The following is a 19,736-nucleotide window of genomic DNA, read 5'->3' on the forward strand; positions in this document are numbered from 1 at the left end:
AACAAATGATAACCCTTTTTCTGTGGTGTGATAAGGATATAACTTGGATTCACTTGTGTCTTTGCTTGTTTCCACAAATATTATTTTTATATTATTAAGAATTAGGATATATCAATGTTTCTGATGAGATTAAAAAAACAGTTCATGATATCTTTATTTTTATTTCTGAGTTTATATTATAAATTTCTCTATAGAAAAGAAAACTACTTATATGTGTACATATTTAATATTTCTTCGTGGGGAAAAATATGCTTCTTTTAACATATCATTTTGGGTCTTTGTTTTTTGTTTGTTTTAGTCAGTTTTCACTGTAAGAGCCTTACTCAAGCCAGACCTGGTCTATGTCTAGAAATCCCATATTGTTTGCTACATGGAGTCCTGCATCATGATATTATTACTTTATAAAAGTGAATCTTGAGGGAATTTGTTGGGAAAACATATTATGACTAGAGTACTGACATTTAAAAATAGCAAACACTCCAACCTTTCTATAATTTGGTGACAATCTTTCTGCAAAACTCTTTTTTAAAAATCTTAATCTTAATCTTTTATTTTTGTCTTCTTCCATTTTATTTCTTGTCAAGTCAAATGTTGCAGAGAACAGGGGAAGACTTCAAAGCTATTGTTAAACATATTCAAAGGAAGCCTTTTGTGGTAGCAAAGAAATAGAAATGGAGAGATTGTCACCAACTAGGTGATGGTTGAACAAGTTATGGAATACTTTTGTCATATAAGAAATGATAAAGGAAATGGTTTCAGAAAATTCTTGCAAGATGTCTGTGATCTGATGCTAAGTGAGGTGAGGAGAACCAGGAAACATCATTCATATTAACAACAATATGGTAACAATAATCAACAATTACAAATAATAATTTCTGAAGACTCATGATAAAAATTGTTATTCACATTTAGGGAAAAGAATTGAAGTGCAAATGGATGGACAGGAGGAACTAGAGGTTGGGAGAGAATTTGGAACACATTTTTGGAATGGAATTTTAAAATATAACTTTTTTAAAAGATAATTTAAAAATATACAAAGAATCTATGAAATTCTCAGAATAGGGAAATCCCCTTAATAGAGTATTTTATGAAATATTTGTGGCATATTTATATTCAAGGCTATTTAAGTGGTTGATGCACACAAATCAAGTTACTTAGGTGGCTAACCCAAGATCATGCATATAAATTTCAGAGGCAGCTTTTGAAGCCAACTCTTCCAAGCCTAGATATCTGCAAGTCCAATATTCTGTTTCCTCTACCAAAATGCCTATCACTTATTCTAAGGACTCAATAAAAATATATATAATAAATCAAGCAATACATCAATGGAGAGGAAGCACTTTCTAGAAGCATGAGACTAAATATAGTTAAAAGTAAATAGTGCTATTTGTGTACTCAATTCTCCCTCTCCCAATTATTAGAGTATACTACCTATTAGAAATATAAACAATTCCTAATATTGCGGTATGTCTTCACTTTTATAGATAAAGAATTAAATCTAGTCATAATGTTTTATTCTACTTGGCAGCCATTCAAACATAAGCACCTCTTAGGTAAGGGTGGAGTATATCTTCATCAAACAGTTGCCAAATTTACTGGATATCTTCAAGCATAAATCTTGCATAAATATTAAAAAAATAAATCAGTCAGCAAAGTGAAAATAATGACAAAGTAGCTTCAACTAAAGCTGAATCTAATGAAAATATTAAATGTGATATATGCAAGAGCAAACATTGATCTGCTATCATCACTTGACATAGGCTTATGAAACCAATTTGTTGAATAATTGCACTTAATATTGAATGTGAACATGAAGGGTACAAAATGCAAGTAGAGCAATCTTTCTGTATTAGTCTCAAGCTTTTTGTATGAATTTAAAGATCTTTAAAACTGCAAAATTTGAAGAAAAAGCCTGAAGTAGCAATGGTTCCAATCATCTAGAAATTTAAATAGTCTTGAATTTTTAGCTTAAAAAATTAAAAAAGAAATGTGATGGATAAATGTAAAAAACAAAAACAAAACTAATGTAAAGAGAGAATCCAATAGAGTTATCAAAGTTAATATAAACAAAGACATTTTAAAATGTTTGAATTTGAAAGACAAATAAAAACTTGAAAGTCCAAATCTTTCAGAAAAATGGTCTTTTATATTTACCATAGGAATTTTTACATTTATCACTGTGATCTCTATGATGAGCCTACAACCCAAACATCATTCTTTATATAGTTGCAACACAATCAAATTATAGGCAAAATCTTGCATTCCACACAAAAAAGAGATGGCATATGGCAATTATGTAAATATCTCTTCTTTGATCTATCATTCCTTCTGTTATGGAAGTCATGTATCCTTCAAAATGGGAAAGAATTGAAATGATTATATCCAAATATTCTCTTCCGGTACGTATGTACATAGATACACATGTATCTATCTAACTTTCATTTCTTTTTCAGGATTTTCCCAATAAGTTTATCTCATTTGGCCTCATGAAGAAACATCATAACATTTATAATAAAACATTATAAAGTACTGCAGATGAAAATATGTAGAAATAAAAGTAAAATAAAGGAATTACAGTTTTTACTGACCTTTTAAAATACAATATGTGCCAGGAGTATGCCAGAATATGCCTTAATCCCTGTAGTTGATTATACATTAATCCTGAGATGAACTTATCCTTTAAGTATGGTATACATAATTATTATAATATGGTTGACTAATTACTGTCACTCTGGTTGTTCATAGCAGTGAAGCAACAGGTTGTGGTAAAAAGAAATCTAAATTCTGAATTAGAAGTGGGTTCAAAAGCTATTATCAACCTTTTGTGACTATGAGTCTCATTTTCTATGTGTATAAAATAAGATGAAAAAAATTGTCATCCCTTATATAGGATTGTAGGGAGGTTAGCACTTTTTAAACAGTGAAGTACTCTATTAAATAAGTACGGAGTTTTATTAGCATTGTCTTGATTCTAGTAATCTCTTGTTGTGGATTGTTGTAGTTTTGGTTTTCTTTTCTACTTAAAGGATGTAATACTTCAGTCCCATTAATAGGTCTTTCACACTTATCTACTTAAGATGAGTTCTTGTTCAGCTACTCTCCCCATACCACACTTGCTTCAAGGGGCTCTGAAATTTCTCACCAAGCCTCTTAGAAATTAGAAACCACAGGCTGCATTATAATACATACCTATGCCCATGATTATGCTAATACATGTTTAACAGATAGTTGGAGGGGGAGAGTATGTATGCCACATGTTTAACTTTAATCAGTATTACTAAATTATTTTATTACTTAAGTTTAAACAATAAAATAATAAACCAAGCCCTGATTTGTAGTATTTTTTAATTTCCAAGTGGTTTGTGTGTGTATGTAAACATACATATATAAACATATCTATCTATCTATATCTATGTAGATATATACTCACATGGAAGATATATACTCACAAGATCTGGTCTGAGCTGGTTTTTGCCTATGCTCTTGCTAGATCTCTCTATTTAGCTAGATACCTTTTGTTTGCTTGGCTGTCCATTTACTTCCTATTGCCATGCTATTAGGACATCATGCCTCAGTTTTCACTCTGGATAACTTACATAATCCTCACTTCAGGATTTGTTTGACATTGACTACTTATTTTGTTAATTATAATAGAGCAGGACTCATGTCTAATTTAGTCATTATCCATGTCCTACTATAGTGTGCTTTCAATGGAAAGCTAAATATTTATTGAATATGGCCACCTACCTCCTTCAATCTCCATTGACTCCTTGCTAGTATGCTCTCCTAATATTTAGTCTATTTGTCCAAGCTCTCGCCTGAGATTCAGGAGGCAGAATTTCCATAATAATCATTACTTCATTCAACACCTACTTAATGAGGATTTTCTATACAGGAATAAAACTTTGTAATTGCTAACAGGTATATAAAAAAAAAGACATCCCTGGCCTTTACAATTTAAGTTTCTACTTGGCAAGAGAAGATGCATACAAAAAAGACCTGTTATTCTTTTTGTTTGTTCTGGGTGAGGCAACTGGGGTTAATACAGATAATAAGTGTAAAATGCCTAAGGCTAGATTTGAAATTGGATCCTCCTGACTGGTTGTCTATCCATTGAGCTACTTGCTGTTCCCAAAGACATAAAAAATTCAAATCAAGGTATAATAGGACTTTAAGATTCCCTGTGACCCTTTTACCATATTATGTCTAGTTTCAAACCCACCAAGCTACTTCGCACCCATTTGCAGCTTATATTGTTCTCCCCATTCCTCAAATATTACAACCTAGGTCTGAAAATTTTCATCAAAATCAACATCACCATTCCTGGAAATCCCTTGTCAAACATTTGCCCTGGGGCTCCAACCAGCAATGCTTGGTACAGAACAAGCACTTAATAAGTATTTATTCATTAATTCATGGATTAATTCCAAAATGAGTGATATAGTGATTTTAGAATTCAAAAATGGAGATCATCATACTTTTGAAGTTTTGAAAGAATTACTCAAAGGATTATCAGGATTTGCACAGTTGTAAAGGGCAGACAAATTATAAGTAGGTACAATGGTATAAACAAAAATGCTGTTTTAAAAGAATCACTTTAAGTTTAGGATATTATACAATGCTAAAATGTTGTGCCTTCTGAGGATATTGCTCCACTTCTTTTCCTCACATCAGTATCTCCTATCTACCATCTGCTATTTTGCTTCTCCTCACTGTTGTGCCACAGTTCTCTTTTATTGTCTTGACTCAGTTTCCCTAATTTTTCTGCCTCAGTTTCCCTAATTGGTCCTACCTTGGTTTCCTTAATTGTTCTGCCTCAATCTCCTTACTTGCAAACCCTACCCCTTCTGGTTCATGAAGACTGATATAATTCAGGGCTATTTGCTCTAAGGTTATAAATTGTCAATGTGTAAACTCAGAAAAGAGGATTCCAGACTTTGTTTCTGTAGTCAGACACATACTTAACTCCCAGATAGTAAGAATTTATGGTGCTATCCCCAACCTGTTGGAACCAAATTGATGGTTCCTGCCTGGAGATTCCTGCTCACCAGAGTTTAAATTCCATCCCTCTTCCATCTCCCTTCTGCCTTTGTTTAGCTACTATGTATAAATATGTCATGGAGAACTCACTTGGGCTGCTGAATGCTGGCTGGATGCTGGATTCGTGGAGACTATAGTCTCATCCAGCCCTGGAACCAAACCATGGATCCATTTGGTCCCAGTAAATCTCTCCCTTTCAAATAAAATATTAAAGACTCTCTAATCTCTATCTTGCCTCAGTTTCTCCAGCATTACATCACTTCATCCCTTATTTCATGTCTAGTGAATTCCTTCACTCTAAATTGTTCAGTTCCTTAATTTCATTATACTTCTTCTAGGTTTAACTTTTGCAATACCTTTTGCAGTCTATGATTACACAACAATCTCATAATTTTTTTCTAATAGGTTCTAGTATACTATGTTGGTTTAGTACAACATGGGAATCCCCTAAATTAAAATCTTTAGATTAATTTTATAAGCTCTAGATTTTTATCTATCAGTCCCCTTGGTTTGGAGTCTTCAATAACAATTTTCATGGAATGAAACATAGCCATATTTTAACATTTAATTCCCTAAATATGTTTTAACCATTGGGGAAAAAACAGTAAAATTAGAAAAAAACAACAAATTTTAAATATGAGTATCTCAGAAATTTTTTTGCTAGGATTGTAATGAAGAGAAAAAACTACTAAGAGAATAATGTTATGACAGATTTTCAGCTATTTCACAAGTTGATCAATTCTAGTTAGAATAAGAGATTATCAATACAAGGAAAAAAACAAATGGAAGATCTAAAAGCCCTTGATGCTAAAGATCATAGTCACACAGACAATATATGTCTGGGTGAGACATCAATTTGGAACTTCTTGACATCCAGGCCAGCTTTCTAGCCACTGTCTCTTTCTCTCTGACATTTACAGAGCATGCACATGTCGGCATACTACTCTGCTTACATTATCTCATTTGAGTCTAATAACTATATTAGTCAATAACTAATAATTATAGATATTATTTTTTCCCATTTTATAGATAATAGACTCAGACTCCAAAAGATGAAGTGAATTGTTCACAATTGTACAACTAAAACATATCAGAGAAAAGATTCAAGTCCAAGTCCAGTACACTATTATAGAATTATACTTCCAGGATTAAGACAACTATACTACACCACTATGTACAAAGGAAAATCATTTAATAAAACAAAGATTTGGCTATAAAATTTTCTTTAAAGTGAAAGTTTAACATATTTCTTACAGAGGAAAAATATTTCCTAATAGAGGAGACATTTTCCAACCTCAATTGCTACCTTCCTTTCTTCAAACATTATTCAAAATACCATCATAATGACTATTTCAGTTTATACATTTTGCTTTATAAATTTTACATGCAAGTCTCTTTGTCATAAGATTATGATGTTACTTGCTGTTCATACATCCTTTTCTTAACTTGTGTATTAGATTGGCCTTCCAATTGTCAAATTGGTCTAAATTGGATTTTTCTTTCCCTAACTTCAGATTTGACAAAAATATGTGACATTTAAAAATATTTGAGAGACATAATTTCTAGATAATTTAATAATTTTATTTTAAAAAAAGAATGAATATTAAGCTGCTTTGCTATTACTGCAAAGCCCATTATGGTGGCAGGCTCAAAGTTTATATGTCCATTGGAAGAGAAGTGTTTCTGAAGGTGCTATTCAACTATGATTAGTTAACAATTAATGAGAGAATAAATATTATAATGAGAGGCTGAGTTTATTAAAATAAATAAACTTTGCTTATTTGTGTGTAGGTTTCCCCCAGTCTTGGACAACTTATTCACAGATTTTTCCCCACCTGGACTGAGTAGAGCATAATGAGTAGAGAAAATCAGCCCAATGTCATTATCAATAATGTCCTTACAACGGCTGATTTTTTTATAAAAAGTATCTTAGAAAAGGGGGGTAACTTTCAATCTCTCCAAATCATTGGTTTCTAATAGTCTTTTCTCTCAGATGAAGGATTTAACCAGAAAACTAATCAATAGAACATGAAAATAGCTCACTGAGTTTCAAGAGAAATCAGTTTTGTTATTCTTGTTTTAAGTGACTAGCATTTAATACTGAAGATGCTCTCACATTATTTGATTCTACAAAACATTAAGATACCTTACCTCCCATACTTCCTGCCTCTCCCCAAAATTTTCATATCGAAATTCCTATATCTCAGGAACTTTTTTGATTAGATTTTATAAGTCAGATGAAACTAAAGAAATGCAAGGGTTAACAAAGCAGGAACCCCATAACTACAAAAAGTAGCAACAATACAAGAAAAATTCCTTCAGGATCTAAATCTATGAATTGATCTCATGAAGAGAATCCAAAAGTGTAAGTCAATAAAAAAAAAAAAAAAAAAAAAAAAAAAACTGATGTAGAACTTTAATAATTTATATTAAATGAGCATAGTAGACTTATTTTAAATGTTCAGTTCTAAGTCCAACCTTCATATATCACATAATTATGATTATTATTACTGATTGTGCACTATTTTGATATACATGCCCCCAAAATTAGTATGCAACAAACACAATTAGCCTAATTAGTTCATGGAAGTTATATACATTCAGCAATTTAAAGCTCTAAATTAAGTCTAGAATATTATTTTAAATCTGAAAGGAAGTACATTCGATAAATTACCTTTTTACAAATCAGTACTAAAATGAAAATAAAAATCTTGATATGTTACAAAATTATACTAATTGTTAGACTCCTACTATGGTAAAGAACAAAAAGCTAAAACTCAATTAAGCATAAAATTAGTTTGTCTAATGCTTCTTAAAAGTTAATTCATATGTGTTTTTAATGAGGGCTTTAAATTTTTTGTTTGTTTTGTTTCTGTGGGAAAGACTCTGGGTTGCTTTTAAGGATTTTGGAAAAAAACTGAGATTTTAAAGGCATTACCTCAACTTAGCATTGTTCTGAATATTCAATAATATAATAAACAAAATGTTTGGAAATTTATAGAATAAAAATTAATCAAAGAACTGTAGAATTTGGTACTAGAAGAAACTTCAAAGTTTACTCCCCATTTTATGGGTGAAGAAACTAGGATTTATTATATGGAAAATAAAGTTTTGTACCAAAATTTTCTAACAAATTAATTCCTGATTTTTTTCATATTGTTATTTTATACTTCAAAATATAATGTCATATATAACACTAGTTTTGAGTTTAAAAAAAAATCACCTTAATGTGGAAGGTTATATATTTTGTAACTATTATTATAATGAAGCAACTTAAGATTTCCATATTAGAAACCTAATATAATATAATACATACTACTTGTCTAGATATTGCTTATTTGATATGATAAGTATCACATCACTATGAAAAATATCACATATCTGAGTAGGGAAAGACATTAAAATACGGAAAACATTTTAACAAGAAATTCAACAAAAAATCAACTGCCTCTATTTATATATCTCATCTGCTACCTATATAAAGAATGTAAACAAATTGTCTATACAAGAATAAAGGCCTTTGTTCCTAAAGAAATTAGTAAGAAACATCAGAATATTCACAAACAATATATAACAACAAACTATACTTTCCATTTCACTAATGTCTGAAAGATATAGTAAATGTGAAATTATGCTTGTTGGTTATTAAAAATGCATTTGACACAGTAGAATTAAATGGTGCCTTTTCCAATAAAGTTTATCCCATCTATATTAAATTATTCAAGATTTTAATTAATTTATTTAATAGAAATAATACTATTAAAGTACTCCCATATAATAAACATTAGGATCTTAAATAAAATGGCAAGATATAGAAATGTGTTCAAACCACTCAAATTGGTGGAGGACCAATACTGAATTTCAAGGTAGAAGGAATCTTTTAGGGATGGTAAGGTCCTCCAATTATTACTGTTCACAGATGACATGGCTTCAGCTACATAAAACCCTGGGACATTACAGGACTTAACAGAAAGTAAAATGTAACCAGTCAAGAGAATCTGACATGACCATCCATGTCAAAAAAATGAAATTAATAGAGGTTTGTTGATGACGCAAATTGTAACATTTACAACCTAAAGAACACATAATGCTCTTGAACTCTAATGCTATAGAGCTTTCCATCAGAATGCATATCTGGGTGTCCATAGTATAATTGGACAATGCATTTGATCCAAGGTTGAAAATGAGGAGTAAAGCAGATTAGAGCATCTTTAATGATACTAAAATTGTTGTCCTGTGTTTTTAATACCGATATCCTATTATTGTTAGTATATCTCAGTGAGGATTACATGCCAAAGAATTTAAGACAATTATGAAACAAATGGTAAGCAGTGCCTCATAATGGGTTTAAACAAACTATAACATATAGTCAGTGAAGAAAATTGAAGGAGTGGAGTAAAGAAGGGTAATTTGATGAGATAGTGAGAGGTAAGGACAGCAGATAAGCAACTAGGGTGTTTCACTGGTACCTGTGATATGTCAGGAAAAGTATGAAAAAATGCTTCTAGAATATTGGACATATTCTTTGTGAAGAAATGTTGCATGGACACAGAGAATTATAGAGGATGACAGGCAAAAATGGGTCATAATCTGAATTAATGGAGGAAATTTCTAAATCTAGAAGATCATATACCTATTTGAGGATTGGAGAGTTTATTTTGCATATAATATATTTGCATATATATTATATATTACATATATATGTGTATATATATATATATATATATACACTTTGTGCATATAGTCTTATTTATTTTGAGAATATAGGAAATATTAGGAACACAGTACGGTTATATGCAATTATCTCCTCATTGAGTGCTATAATCATAGATTGTTATTCATTTTTTATAATAATGATATGTCTCATACAAGAAAACATTTCTAGTATTTAAAAAAATTACTCACTTTCAACAATTATTTGTCTGCCTTCCCAATTGTCCTTAATCAGCTGTATGTTTCCAAAATGTGCATCACTGTAGAAGATTCGGTTGGTCCCTTTTCTTCTCAAGCTGTAGTCAAAAGCCAAAGCTATCACATTCTTGAAGTAATGTGGATTTTCATAAGGTCTAACTGGTGAATTTAAATTTGTCTCATCTGAAAGATGTATACTTTTTAATATTGTTCTCCCTGAATATAGTAAATAACCTTCATGTCTTAGGCAGGTAACTCCATCCTCTGCAAGATATCCATGTGCACAAGCGCATGTTCTTTGAGAATTCCCTCGATATAAACAAAGTTGCTGACAGCCACCATTATCCTTTGCACATACATTGGTACCTATTGGGGAATATGGAAAGAAAAGCATTTTTTCCCCTTAGAATCAATTTGAAAGTTCAGAGATTCAAATAACATTGAGTTGTTCTGTTTCTTATAATGAACAGACTAGTTACAAATATTAAAGGCTGGACTACATGTCAGTGACAGTAATCATCTGCTTGCTATGACATTCAAAAATTAATTTTTGTTACTTTTGAATCAATCAGCTCTCTAATACTTTTGGTTGTAAATGGTAGTAGTAAGGGCAATTTAATCAGTAAAGAATAGGAATTTCAATGAAGTCACAGTTTCACAGTCCCTATCCTTATCTAAGAAATGTATATAGTTTTCTAATATTGAAATTATATATCAACAAAATGAAGTTAGGGAGAATTATACTCCAGCACCCTCAACTCAGAAAATAATTATTTCTTCCCTTAAGAGTTTTCCATCTAAATTCTGCATTGCTACAACACCAATCATAATTAGCTTTCTCCACATAGTAGCTACTTAATAAAACTTGTTGAATTGAAATGAAAAAAACATAAATATTCAATCAAACCTACATAATATCTCTTCAAATCATGTAGGTATATTTAAGAAGAGAGTCATATAATTTTTTGTGTGATTGGTTTTATAATTTTTCTTCAAGGAAATAGAATTTTTTTTCCCTAAACTGAGTTTGTTAGTTATAAAATATATTTCAAAGATGAAATGGTTTATAATATATTTCATATTCAGCTAGATGGTGAAGTGAAAAATTGCTGAATTTGGGTCAGAAAGATCTGAGTTCATATCTAGCCTCAAATAAGTAACTATCTGTATGACCCTGAGTAAGTCCTTAACCTCAGTTTGCCTCAGTTTCCTTAAATGTAAAATAGTACAAATAGTAACACCTACTTCCCAGAGTTGTTTTAAAGTATTTTGTAAAACTTAAAACATTATATAAGTTTTGGCTATCATTATTATTTATGTTCGCTATAAGGCGATCTAGGCATATCTTGTAGTATAATATACTTAATAATTTAGTTACTATCTACTTTTCTCATATTTTTGGTATTTCCTATAATTTGCCTCCATTCTTTATAATTAAATCATATTTCCATATTTTATTTCATTATTATTATTATTGCTGAGGCAATTGGGGTTAAGTGATTTGTCCAGAGTCACACAGCTAGGAAGTGTTAAGTGTCTGAAGCCAGATTTGAACTCAGGTCCTCCTGACTTCAAGAATAATGCTCTATCCTACACCAAGTAGCTGCCTCTATTTCCTTATTTTATGAATTTGTATGTACACATATTATATATATATATATACACACACATATATATGTATACATATATATATATTCTATAAGAAAAATGTAAATAGAGCATTATTGTTTGTATATATATATATATATTATATATATGTATTGTACATATATATGAATTTAGAAGTACATGAAAATACACACACACACACACACACACACACACACACACAGATATTCTCATATTTTTCCTTAATAATCTTTACCAAGGAAAAGTATTACTTGACAGTTTTTAAGTACATAAGAGGTGCTTTTTTGGTAAATATAAAATATTTGAGTTTATATGTATATAAATATATATGTATATGTGTACATAGAAATATAAACATGAGACAATATAAAATTCTTCATACAGTCGTTGAAAACGACTCACCTTTCTCTCTTACTCGATTGAAGACTTTCACTTCCTTTAGGTTTACACCAAGGCCTGTTCTCATGGTCACTGCATCTGTGGCATCATTTTTGTGACCTCTTCGGATAGACCCATTTGCATGTGCTCTGTCAGAAAGTTCAAGATGACTGATCAACACTCTTCAACTAATTAAAATCAATCCAGTCATTAAAACTGAAGCCAACAGATGGCCAAACAGAAGGCAAAGAAAGCGACTCTAGTGTATGACATTGATATGCTTTAGCTTTGAATATCAAAAGTACCTTTTCTGTGGAAATTACATGGTTTTGTGAGATCCTTTTTGTGACCTTGCTAAGGAATAGCTAATCCTACAAGGGTGAAGCAGCTGGCACTGAAATAACATTTTGAGACTCAAATACTTATGGAAAAATAAATTACCTGTCAGACCAGTAGATGTAAGCCCCAAAGACTGCAACTGAAAACATATCCACATTGCTCCCTGACAGCACAATCTCCCGATTCCCTCCACTCTCAAGGTCGATTCTCTCTATCTTGTCTATGCGAGCATCACACCAGTACAATTTATTTTCCTAAAGATCAATTACAAAGTGAAGTTTACCAAGCTATTTTTGTCCAAATATTTTATTAAAAAATAATGGAAAACTAAACAGGAGAGGGCATGTTAATACAAAAAAATCCAGTAGCTAACACACTTTGAATATTGAAAGAGGGAAAGAGTAACAACAGACCTCATAATCAATGGAGACACCATTTGGCCATGCTATCCCCATGCTCACAAGGATCACCTTCTCAGAACCATCTAATCTTGCTTTGCCAATGCAGGGATTCTGTCCCCATTCCGTCCAGAACAGGTAGCTAGAATCAAATTATGAATTTATAATGATGTAAAAAATTTATTTAAATCAATGACATTCAGATAAAATAAGTGAACAAAGCCATTGGAGGAAAAAGTACAATCATATGAAAAAAATATAATAACAAAGACAACAATTCTATGTGCTGCTACTGAGTTTTACTACTCACTTTTGCATGCTTATTTTGTTTGTTTTCTTTCCTAGATAAAGAAATCACACAAAAATACAAGATCATAACATCTGAAATCAAAGAGAATTGAGATCATAAATTTTTTGGCAATAACCTAGAGCTTTGGGGATAAAATAGAGCAAATCTTTTGAAATCCCTCCCTTCAGTAGAATCTCTTTAGTCAATCATTGCATTGTTTTCATTAATGTGAAAACAATGTTTCAAAAGTGCACAAGTTTTGTTTGTTTAAAAACTACAGGCTCAACCTGCTTTGTGGTTAAGCAGAGTCAATATGAGACTCCTTTAAATTACCTCATATAAAAGTGCTCAAGATATACTAGATACATTCTCAGAGGGGCTTCCTCTATTAATCAAAAGGAAATTTAGGAAAAAATGGCTGCCAATTAGATTGGTGGTATTTTCCCTTTTATCCACAGAAGTCAGTCATTGCTGAAAGACTTTATAACCTCAAAAAATAAGATAAAATAAAGACATCCTGTGTACTTTGGCCCTTCGGGATAAAAAAAAATTCTGGAATATCTTACTTCTTATTCTATGTTAATACATTATAATAAAAGGGGATATCTTTCTTATCACTGACAGTAAGGAACTTTATGATATTGGTGTTCTACTTGGCCTGCCAAAGTTGGCTGACATAACTCTATTTGTCTCCCCAATATTGCCTCTAGAAGAATGTTTGTTCCATTGGATTGAATTGAACAAAATTATACCATATTGACAAAGAATTTTTAATTAATATTATGAAAGTCAAAAAGTCATATAGCTATCTCTGTAGACACACCTTTTCAATATATATATATATTGATTACAAGACTCTTGTAAGACACTTATCTAAGTACATTATGATTCCTGTAATTATGATACCATGTAGACCTTCTACAATCTTTTATTCAATCCTTAGGACTATGCTTGTTAACAAAATGAATGAAAAATCATGCTCTAATCTGATCATTGTATGCCTAAAATTGTTATATTGCTTCCACTGGAAATTTTGATTTTAGATTTAGCTCATTCCATTTCATTTGACATATTATTTATTGTCCAATGACTCAAATTGGTTTCTGACTTGGTTTCCAGCAAAAACTACCTTTGGGAACAATCAATGTGAGTTGATATTTCCATAAATAATATAATTTAAGGAAAAAGGATACTTTTTCCTAAGAAGTTATCTTATTACTTTTGCCATATAATAACATTTGGGAACTAGACATAGGAAAATATTGGTTAACATCTCTATACAATGATCATAATTCTTCACATCACACAGATTGTTAGACATAATTATTTCTATCAGTGAGCCTAGGTTTACTTTAAATGATCTTTAGAAATTAAAATCTAAACTGTCATAATTACACCTCATTGCTAAGATGCAAAATAATAAGGCTATAAGGAGAACCTAGACTACCAAAGATTCACTTAAGTAAATTGCTAGAAAATATCAGAGAATAAGACTTCCTTAATATTTCATTATTCAAGTTCAAAAATAGGAATCAGTGCAGGAGAATCATTAATAATCTTTAAAAATTTGCTTTGGTAGTCTTCACTTTAAATTTCCTAAATATTTTTGAAAAAGATAGAAATATTGTCTATGTTCTATTCTTTTTCGTCCTCTTCTTTTTAACTTTTTAAAAACCACTTATGAGAATTTTCTGAGAACTATGAAGCTAGATCATTACACATAATTTTAAGGAAAGTCACAGGTTTCGTGTCACATAATACAAAGAATTGGTGGGTCAATGTGACATCACCATGAGATTTCATTTGTAAAGACATTCTTACTAATATGGAAGTATTCCCTATGCCCCGATCATGGCAGTTGTAGGAGTAGCACATGAAATGTGGATTAGGAATATCTATAATACAGTACTTAATCAGTTTCCTCAGTTCTCTTTATTCACATGTAATTTTTCTTTTATATTTTGCTCTTTATTCTTTATTTTGTTCTCTAAGGAAGAGGTAAACCTTTTCCTCATGCAAACTAGTATCTTTACATTTATTCTTGATCCCAATCTTTACCAACTTTCTTCAGCAGATTGCCTCAAATAATATCCCCATTCTCTCTCTGGTCTTCCTGCCTCAAGTCTCTTTGAACTATCAATCATAGATCACAAGTATACTAAAATACTTACAGCATTTTTTTTGGTAGTAGTTAAAAAAAAAAAAAAAGAAGAAGAAATGGAGACCATGAATGTAGCATTGTTCTTTTAGAAATGTCAAATATTAAGAACATAAGGAAACTTAGAAAGACCTATATGAGATACTCATGCTAAAGCAATACAAGTAAAAAGAGATTAGGATTATCATATACATAGCAATCATTTACATATAGATGATAACTGAATCTATCAAAATTGATTGCTGACAAAAAGTCAGAACACCTGTCCACACCCATACCAATAGCATAAAGAAAACCACAATGTAAAGCATCAAAACTCTGTTCAATGCAATGACCAATAGTGATTTTAAAACCTCTTTCTTTTCAACAAAGATATAATAGACTACTAGTGTCAGATGAAGTATTTATTTTCAAAGATGCTTAATGCATTGGTTTGTTTTAGTAAAATATACTTCCTTGTTGACTTTTCTCTGTGCTATGATATAACATAATTATAGAAATGCTGATTGTTCAATAGAGAATGAATCTGTGATTTTACTGATTATTGGACCTCGTAGGTAAGGAAAGAAATTTCCTCTACCAATGTATAGGATGACATTTTTTTTTCCGCACCTGATAGACTTGGACTCTTGTACAGATAAGGGTTTCTTAAACTTTTTCTACTTTTGATTCCTTTTCTTCCAAGAAAATTGTTTGTGAACCCAGTAAATAGATACAGAAAAGTGGCATACAAATCAAACATTTCTTAATAATAAATCATAATTTAATGATCCCTTCTATTCAGTTATAGAACCTCATATGTGGATTACTACCCACAGTTTAAAAAATTTGGGTTAACTAAGAAGTTAAAGAGCTTGCCTGGCATCACAGAGATGGTATGTGCTAGAGAGAGGAGTTGAACTTTAGTTTTGCTAATTTCAAGTCCAATTCTCTACCTATTTTATAATACGATATGCTAGCAATAACACCAAATAATAATATTGATGATATACTCATCATCAAAAAGGAAGGAAAAAACATGTTCCCATTTGTAGGTGACATGATGATATAATAAAAATAACTCTAAAATTCAGTTAAGAAAATAATCAAAATTGTTGAGTTTCACTAAGATGGCAACCCCAAAATAAATCATCAGCATTTCTATTAGTCCAAATAAAACTAAAATAATATAAGAGAAACTCCACTCAAAATAACAAAATTTAAAAAAATTATGATTAGGTCTTTAATACAAATACACGCACACGTGCACACACACACACACACACACACACACACACACATTTCTAGAAAGTCAAGGACACATAAAAATGTAGAGAAAAAACTAGGTGGAAAGATGTTCCCTGCTTTTATTTGGACCATGCCAATAAAATTAAAATATTACCTAAATTAGTTTATAGATTATGGGCAAGTACTTTTTAGAATTAGACATAATAAAATCCAATTTATTTGGAAGAACAAAATACATAAAATAGTAAAGGAGATAATGAAAAAAGACATGAAGTAAGGGGGAATAGCTCTATCAGATCTTATATTATTAACCAATAGTCAGCAAAAGCATTTGGCTTTAATTAAAATAAAAATATAAAAATGTATGTACACCAGAATAAAGGGAAGAAAATAAACTTCCTATTTGCAGATTAATGGTTAAGATGTTAAGAGCTTCATAAAGATAAATCTCCTCAAATAATTCACATTCCATGCTAAGAAAAAAAAGATAAAATTATAAATATTAAATTGAATTAAATTCATTAAAATGAATGTCCATCATTAAGGAATATTTTTAATTGAAAATAACATAAGATAGCTTTACCAACTACAATAAGGGGAAGGATTCTTGAAATAGAAACAGAGGAGATCATAGAATATAAAATAGGATATTTTGATTGCACAAAATTTAAAAAAAATAGTATAAATGAAATCAATTGACAGAGATAAAAAGCAAAATTTAAAATGGGAAAAATATTGGCATCAAATATCAATAGCAAAGATTTTATATCTAAAACATATAGGCAATGAATATTGATGAATAAGTTCTAGAGGCATTCTTCAAAAGACAAGTATAGAAACAATGAAAATTGTTTTGTTTTGTTTACTCTTACTTAATCCCCTCCCCCAGAAATTATAACTGAATTTGTATATAAGCTATGTTTTTCTTTGAGATTTTTCTTGGAGATATTTTGTAAATAGTTTATTTTTTCTGGGTTTATCTTGAACATGTTATCTTGATATAACAGTTCTTGAGATGGACTTCTTTTTTTTCATGTGTTTGCTCATTTTTCTGTGTAGGCATAAATCCCCTCTTCATTGTCGGAAGAGCTATAAAGTAATCCAATCTTTCTAATTTCAATTTTTAATTATGGGGGGGAAGCAACTAACTTTCCAATATACTTATACCCAACTAACCCATGTGGGCATATATCCCAAGGAAGTAAAAGACAAAAATAAAAGTCCAGTATATTTTCAAATATTCAAAATATTCATATCAGAAATCTTTGTGGAAAAACAAACAAAAATATTCTGTAGACAGTTGGTACCCCTGTATTGGGGGAAAAGATGTAAAAATCTTATCAATTGAGCATAATGTTATGTATCACATCTGTCTACACTGGAACTATATCACCTGACTCAAGGTGGCATGGCATATTAAATAGAACTTTAACTTGAATCTGGAAGACATAGGTCTAAATCATAGCTAAAATAATAACTGTAACCAAGTAATTCATTCCAAATTTCCAAATTTCTCTGTCTCTGTTCCCTGTGATATGGACTATTTTTACACAATCGATATTGTTATTGTAAACATCAAAGGAGATAATACACTAAAGTAATTTGCAAATTTTAAAATTCTATATAAGTGCTAATTATTAATATCAATATTACTACTACTAGAGAGGAAGCATGGCTTAATGGATAGAATTTATCTTGAAGAAAGGAAGATGTGGGTTAAAATCCCACCTTTGACACAAACTGATTGCCTAACCCTGGACAAATCACTAAATCTTGCAGTGCCTTATGCACCTCTCTAAGACTATATTTTCAAAGAGGATTATAACTTTCATTGCTATATGGAGTTATCTTGCCTATCCTAATGGAATTACAGTGCATCTTCTTCCATAGTGCCTATCACTATCTGCATTACTACTATCACTATTGCTACACTGTAAGTTTCTTGAGAGACTATGTTTATTCAATTTTTTATCTCCCCTAGGCTTATCACAATTTTCTACATATAATATTTGCCTAAAATTTTGGAGTTGCATTGTACCATGAATTAATTAGCATAATACAGAAATTTAAGTGTAGCACATTACCCATAGAAGGAACTGATGAAATGATATCCTGGTACTAAAAGAGTGTTTCATGTTCCAAGAAACCCATAAATTGCTGTTAGGTTGCATGAAAATTTTAAATTTCTATAGTTACTAGAGTTATTTTCATTGGAGTTAGATCATAGTAGTTCTGTGGCTATGAGAGCTATATTGAAGTTCTTATGTTTTGCCTCTTTTTACTGATTAGAAAAAATAACAGAAAATTAATATCATACTGCATGGAAAATATTAATTACATTTATATTACAAATATATTCAATGAAATATGAAACTATTTCTACCATTTTAATATGTATATGATCTTTGCCAATTTGAGAGTCCCTGTTACTCTTCAGGAAGAAAATAAGCTATTTGGGATTGTAGGTTTTTAATTTATAAATTATTTTTGAATGAATTAACTATATCTGTGCCAAAGCTGTGTATATATTTTTACAAGGCAAATATCATTGTCTCATTTTGTTGATATAAAGGTCAAAGAGTAATTATTCTAAAAAATTATTATGAATTATCATGGGAAACTGCTTTAATGAAAGACTATGCAAAACAGATGCTCTTTTTTCTTGTTCATGAGTTGATGCATAATAAGGCATCAAGAAAACAAAAAAAATCACTATTCTAAATTTATATAACAAAAAAGTCAAAATATTTTGATTGCCTAGATATCTGTAGTATGCCATAAATAAGATTTATCATTACATTTATTCTCTCCTTTGTGGTATAAATGAACTACATTCATATTCATTAACAGAAGTAAATATTGACATGATAAGAGATTATATTCTATTTCATTCAAGTGTTATAAAACATTTTAAATATATTTTCTCTTTGGCCATCTTCAAAAGAACTCTGTGAGTCATGTCATACAAGACTTGATCTAATGCTTGAGAGGGGAAGGGATGAGAGAATGTGAATGGCTATATTGATGTTATATGTCCTGTATTTTCAGTCAATAGAAAATAAACATTTTTTTTTCAGGAAGAAGGAACAAAGGTAAAGTGATTACATTACTCCCTGAAAATGTGAGCAAGTATTTGGGGAAACATAGTTGAAAGAATAATCTTAGGAACTGCTAGGAATACATAGGCAGGAGCAGTGAATAAAGGCCTGAACTTTTTGGTGTTGGAAATGGAAATGGCACTATACAGTAAGGTTAGGATGCAATAAGAGTAGATCTTGTCAAAGATTCTGGCATATGAGTCACCCAAAGAATAATAATAACATCATTAGCTCATTTTAGCTAATTAAGAAATTGAGACATGGAACTA

The 19,736-nt window shown here is 30.6% G+C and overlaps 1 protein-coding gene across 3 annotated transcripts in view; it reads right to left on the bottom strand.

Annotated features, from left to right (window-relative positions):
* The window catches only part of LRP1B (LDL receptor related protein 1B), a 2,473,587-nt gene that overhangs the window by 565,761 nt on the left and 1,888,090 nt on the right, over positions 1 to 19,736 (bottom strand). For all 3 annotated transcript variants that reach the window (XM_074301983.1, XM_074301982.1, XM_074301981.1), the window contains 4 exons: positions 12,711 to 12,837; positions 12,400 to 12,551; positions 11,983 to 12,107; positions 9,946 to 10,317 (listed from right to left, as the gene is read on the bottom strand). In XM_074301983.1, the coding sequence (XP_074158084.1) occupies positions 9,946 to 10,317; positions 11,983 to 12,107; positions 12,400 to 12,551; positions 12,711 to 12,837 (776 nt within the window). The remainder of the gene's footprint in view (positions 1 to 9,945; positions 10,318 to 11,982; positions 12,108 to 12,399; positions 12,552 to 12,710; positions 12,838 to 19,736) is intronic.

Source organism: Sminthopsis crassicaudata, chromosome 3 (genome assembly GCF_048593235.1).
Source record: "Sminthopsis crassicaudata isolate SCR6 chromosome 3, ASM4859323v1, whole genome shotgun sequence".
NCBI classification, from domain to species: Eukaryota; Metazoa; Chordata; class Mammalia; order Dasyuromorphia; family Dasyuridae; genus Sminthopsis; species Sminthopsis crassicaudata.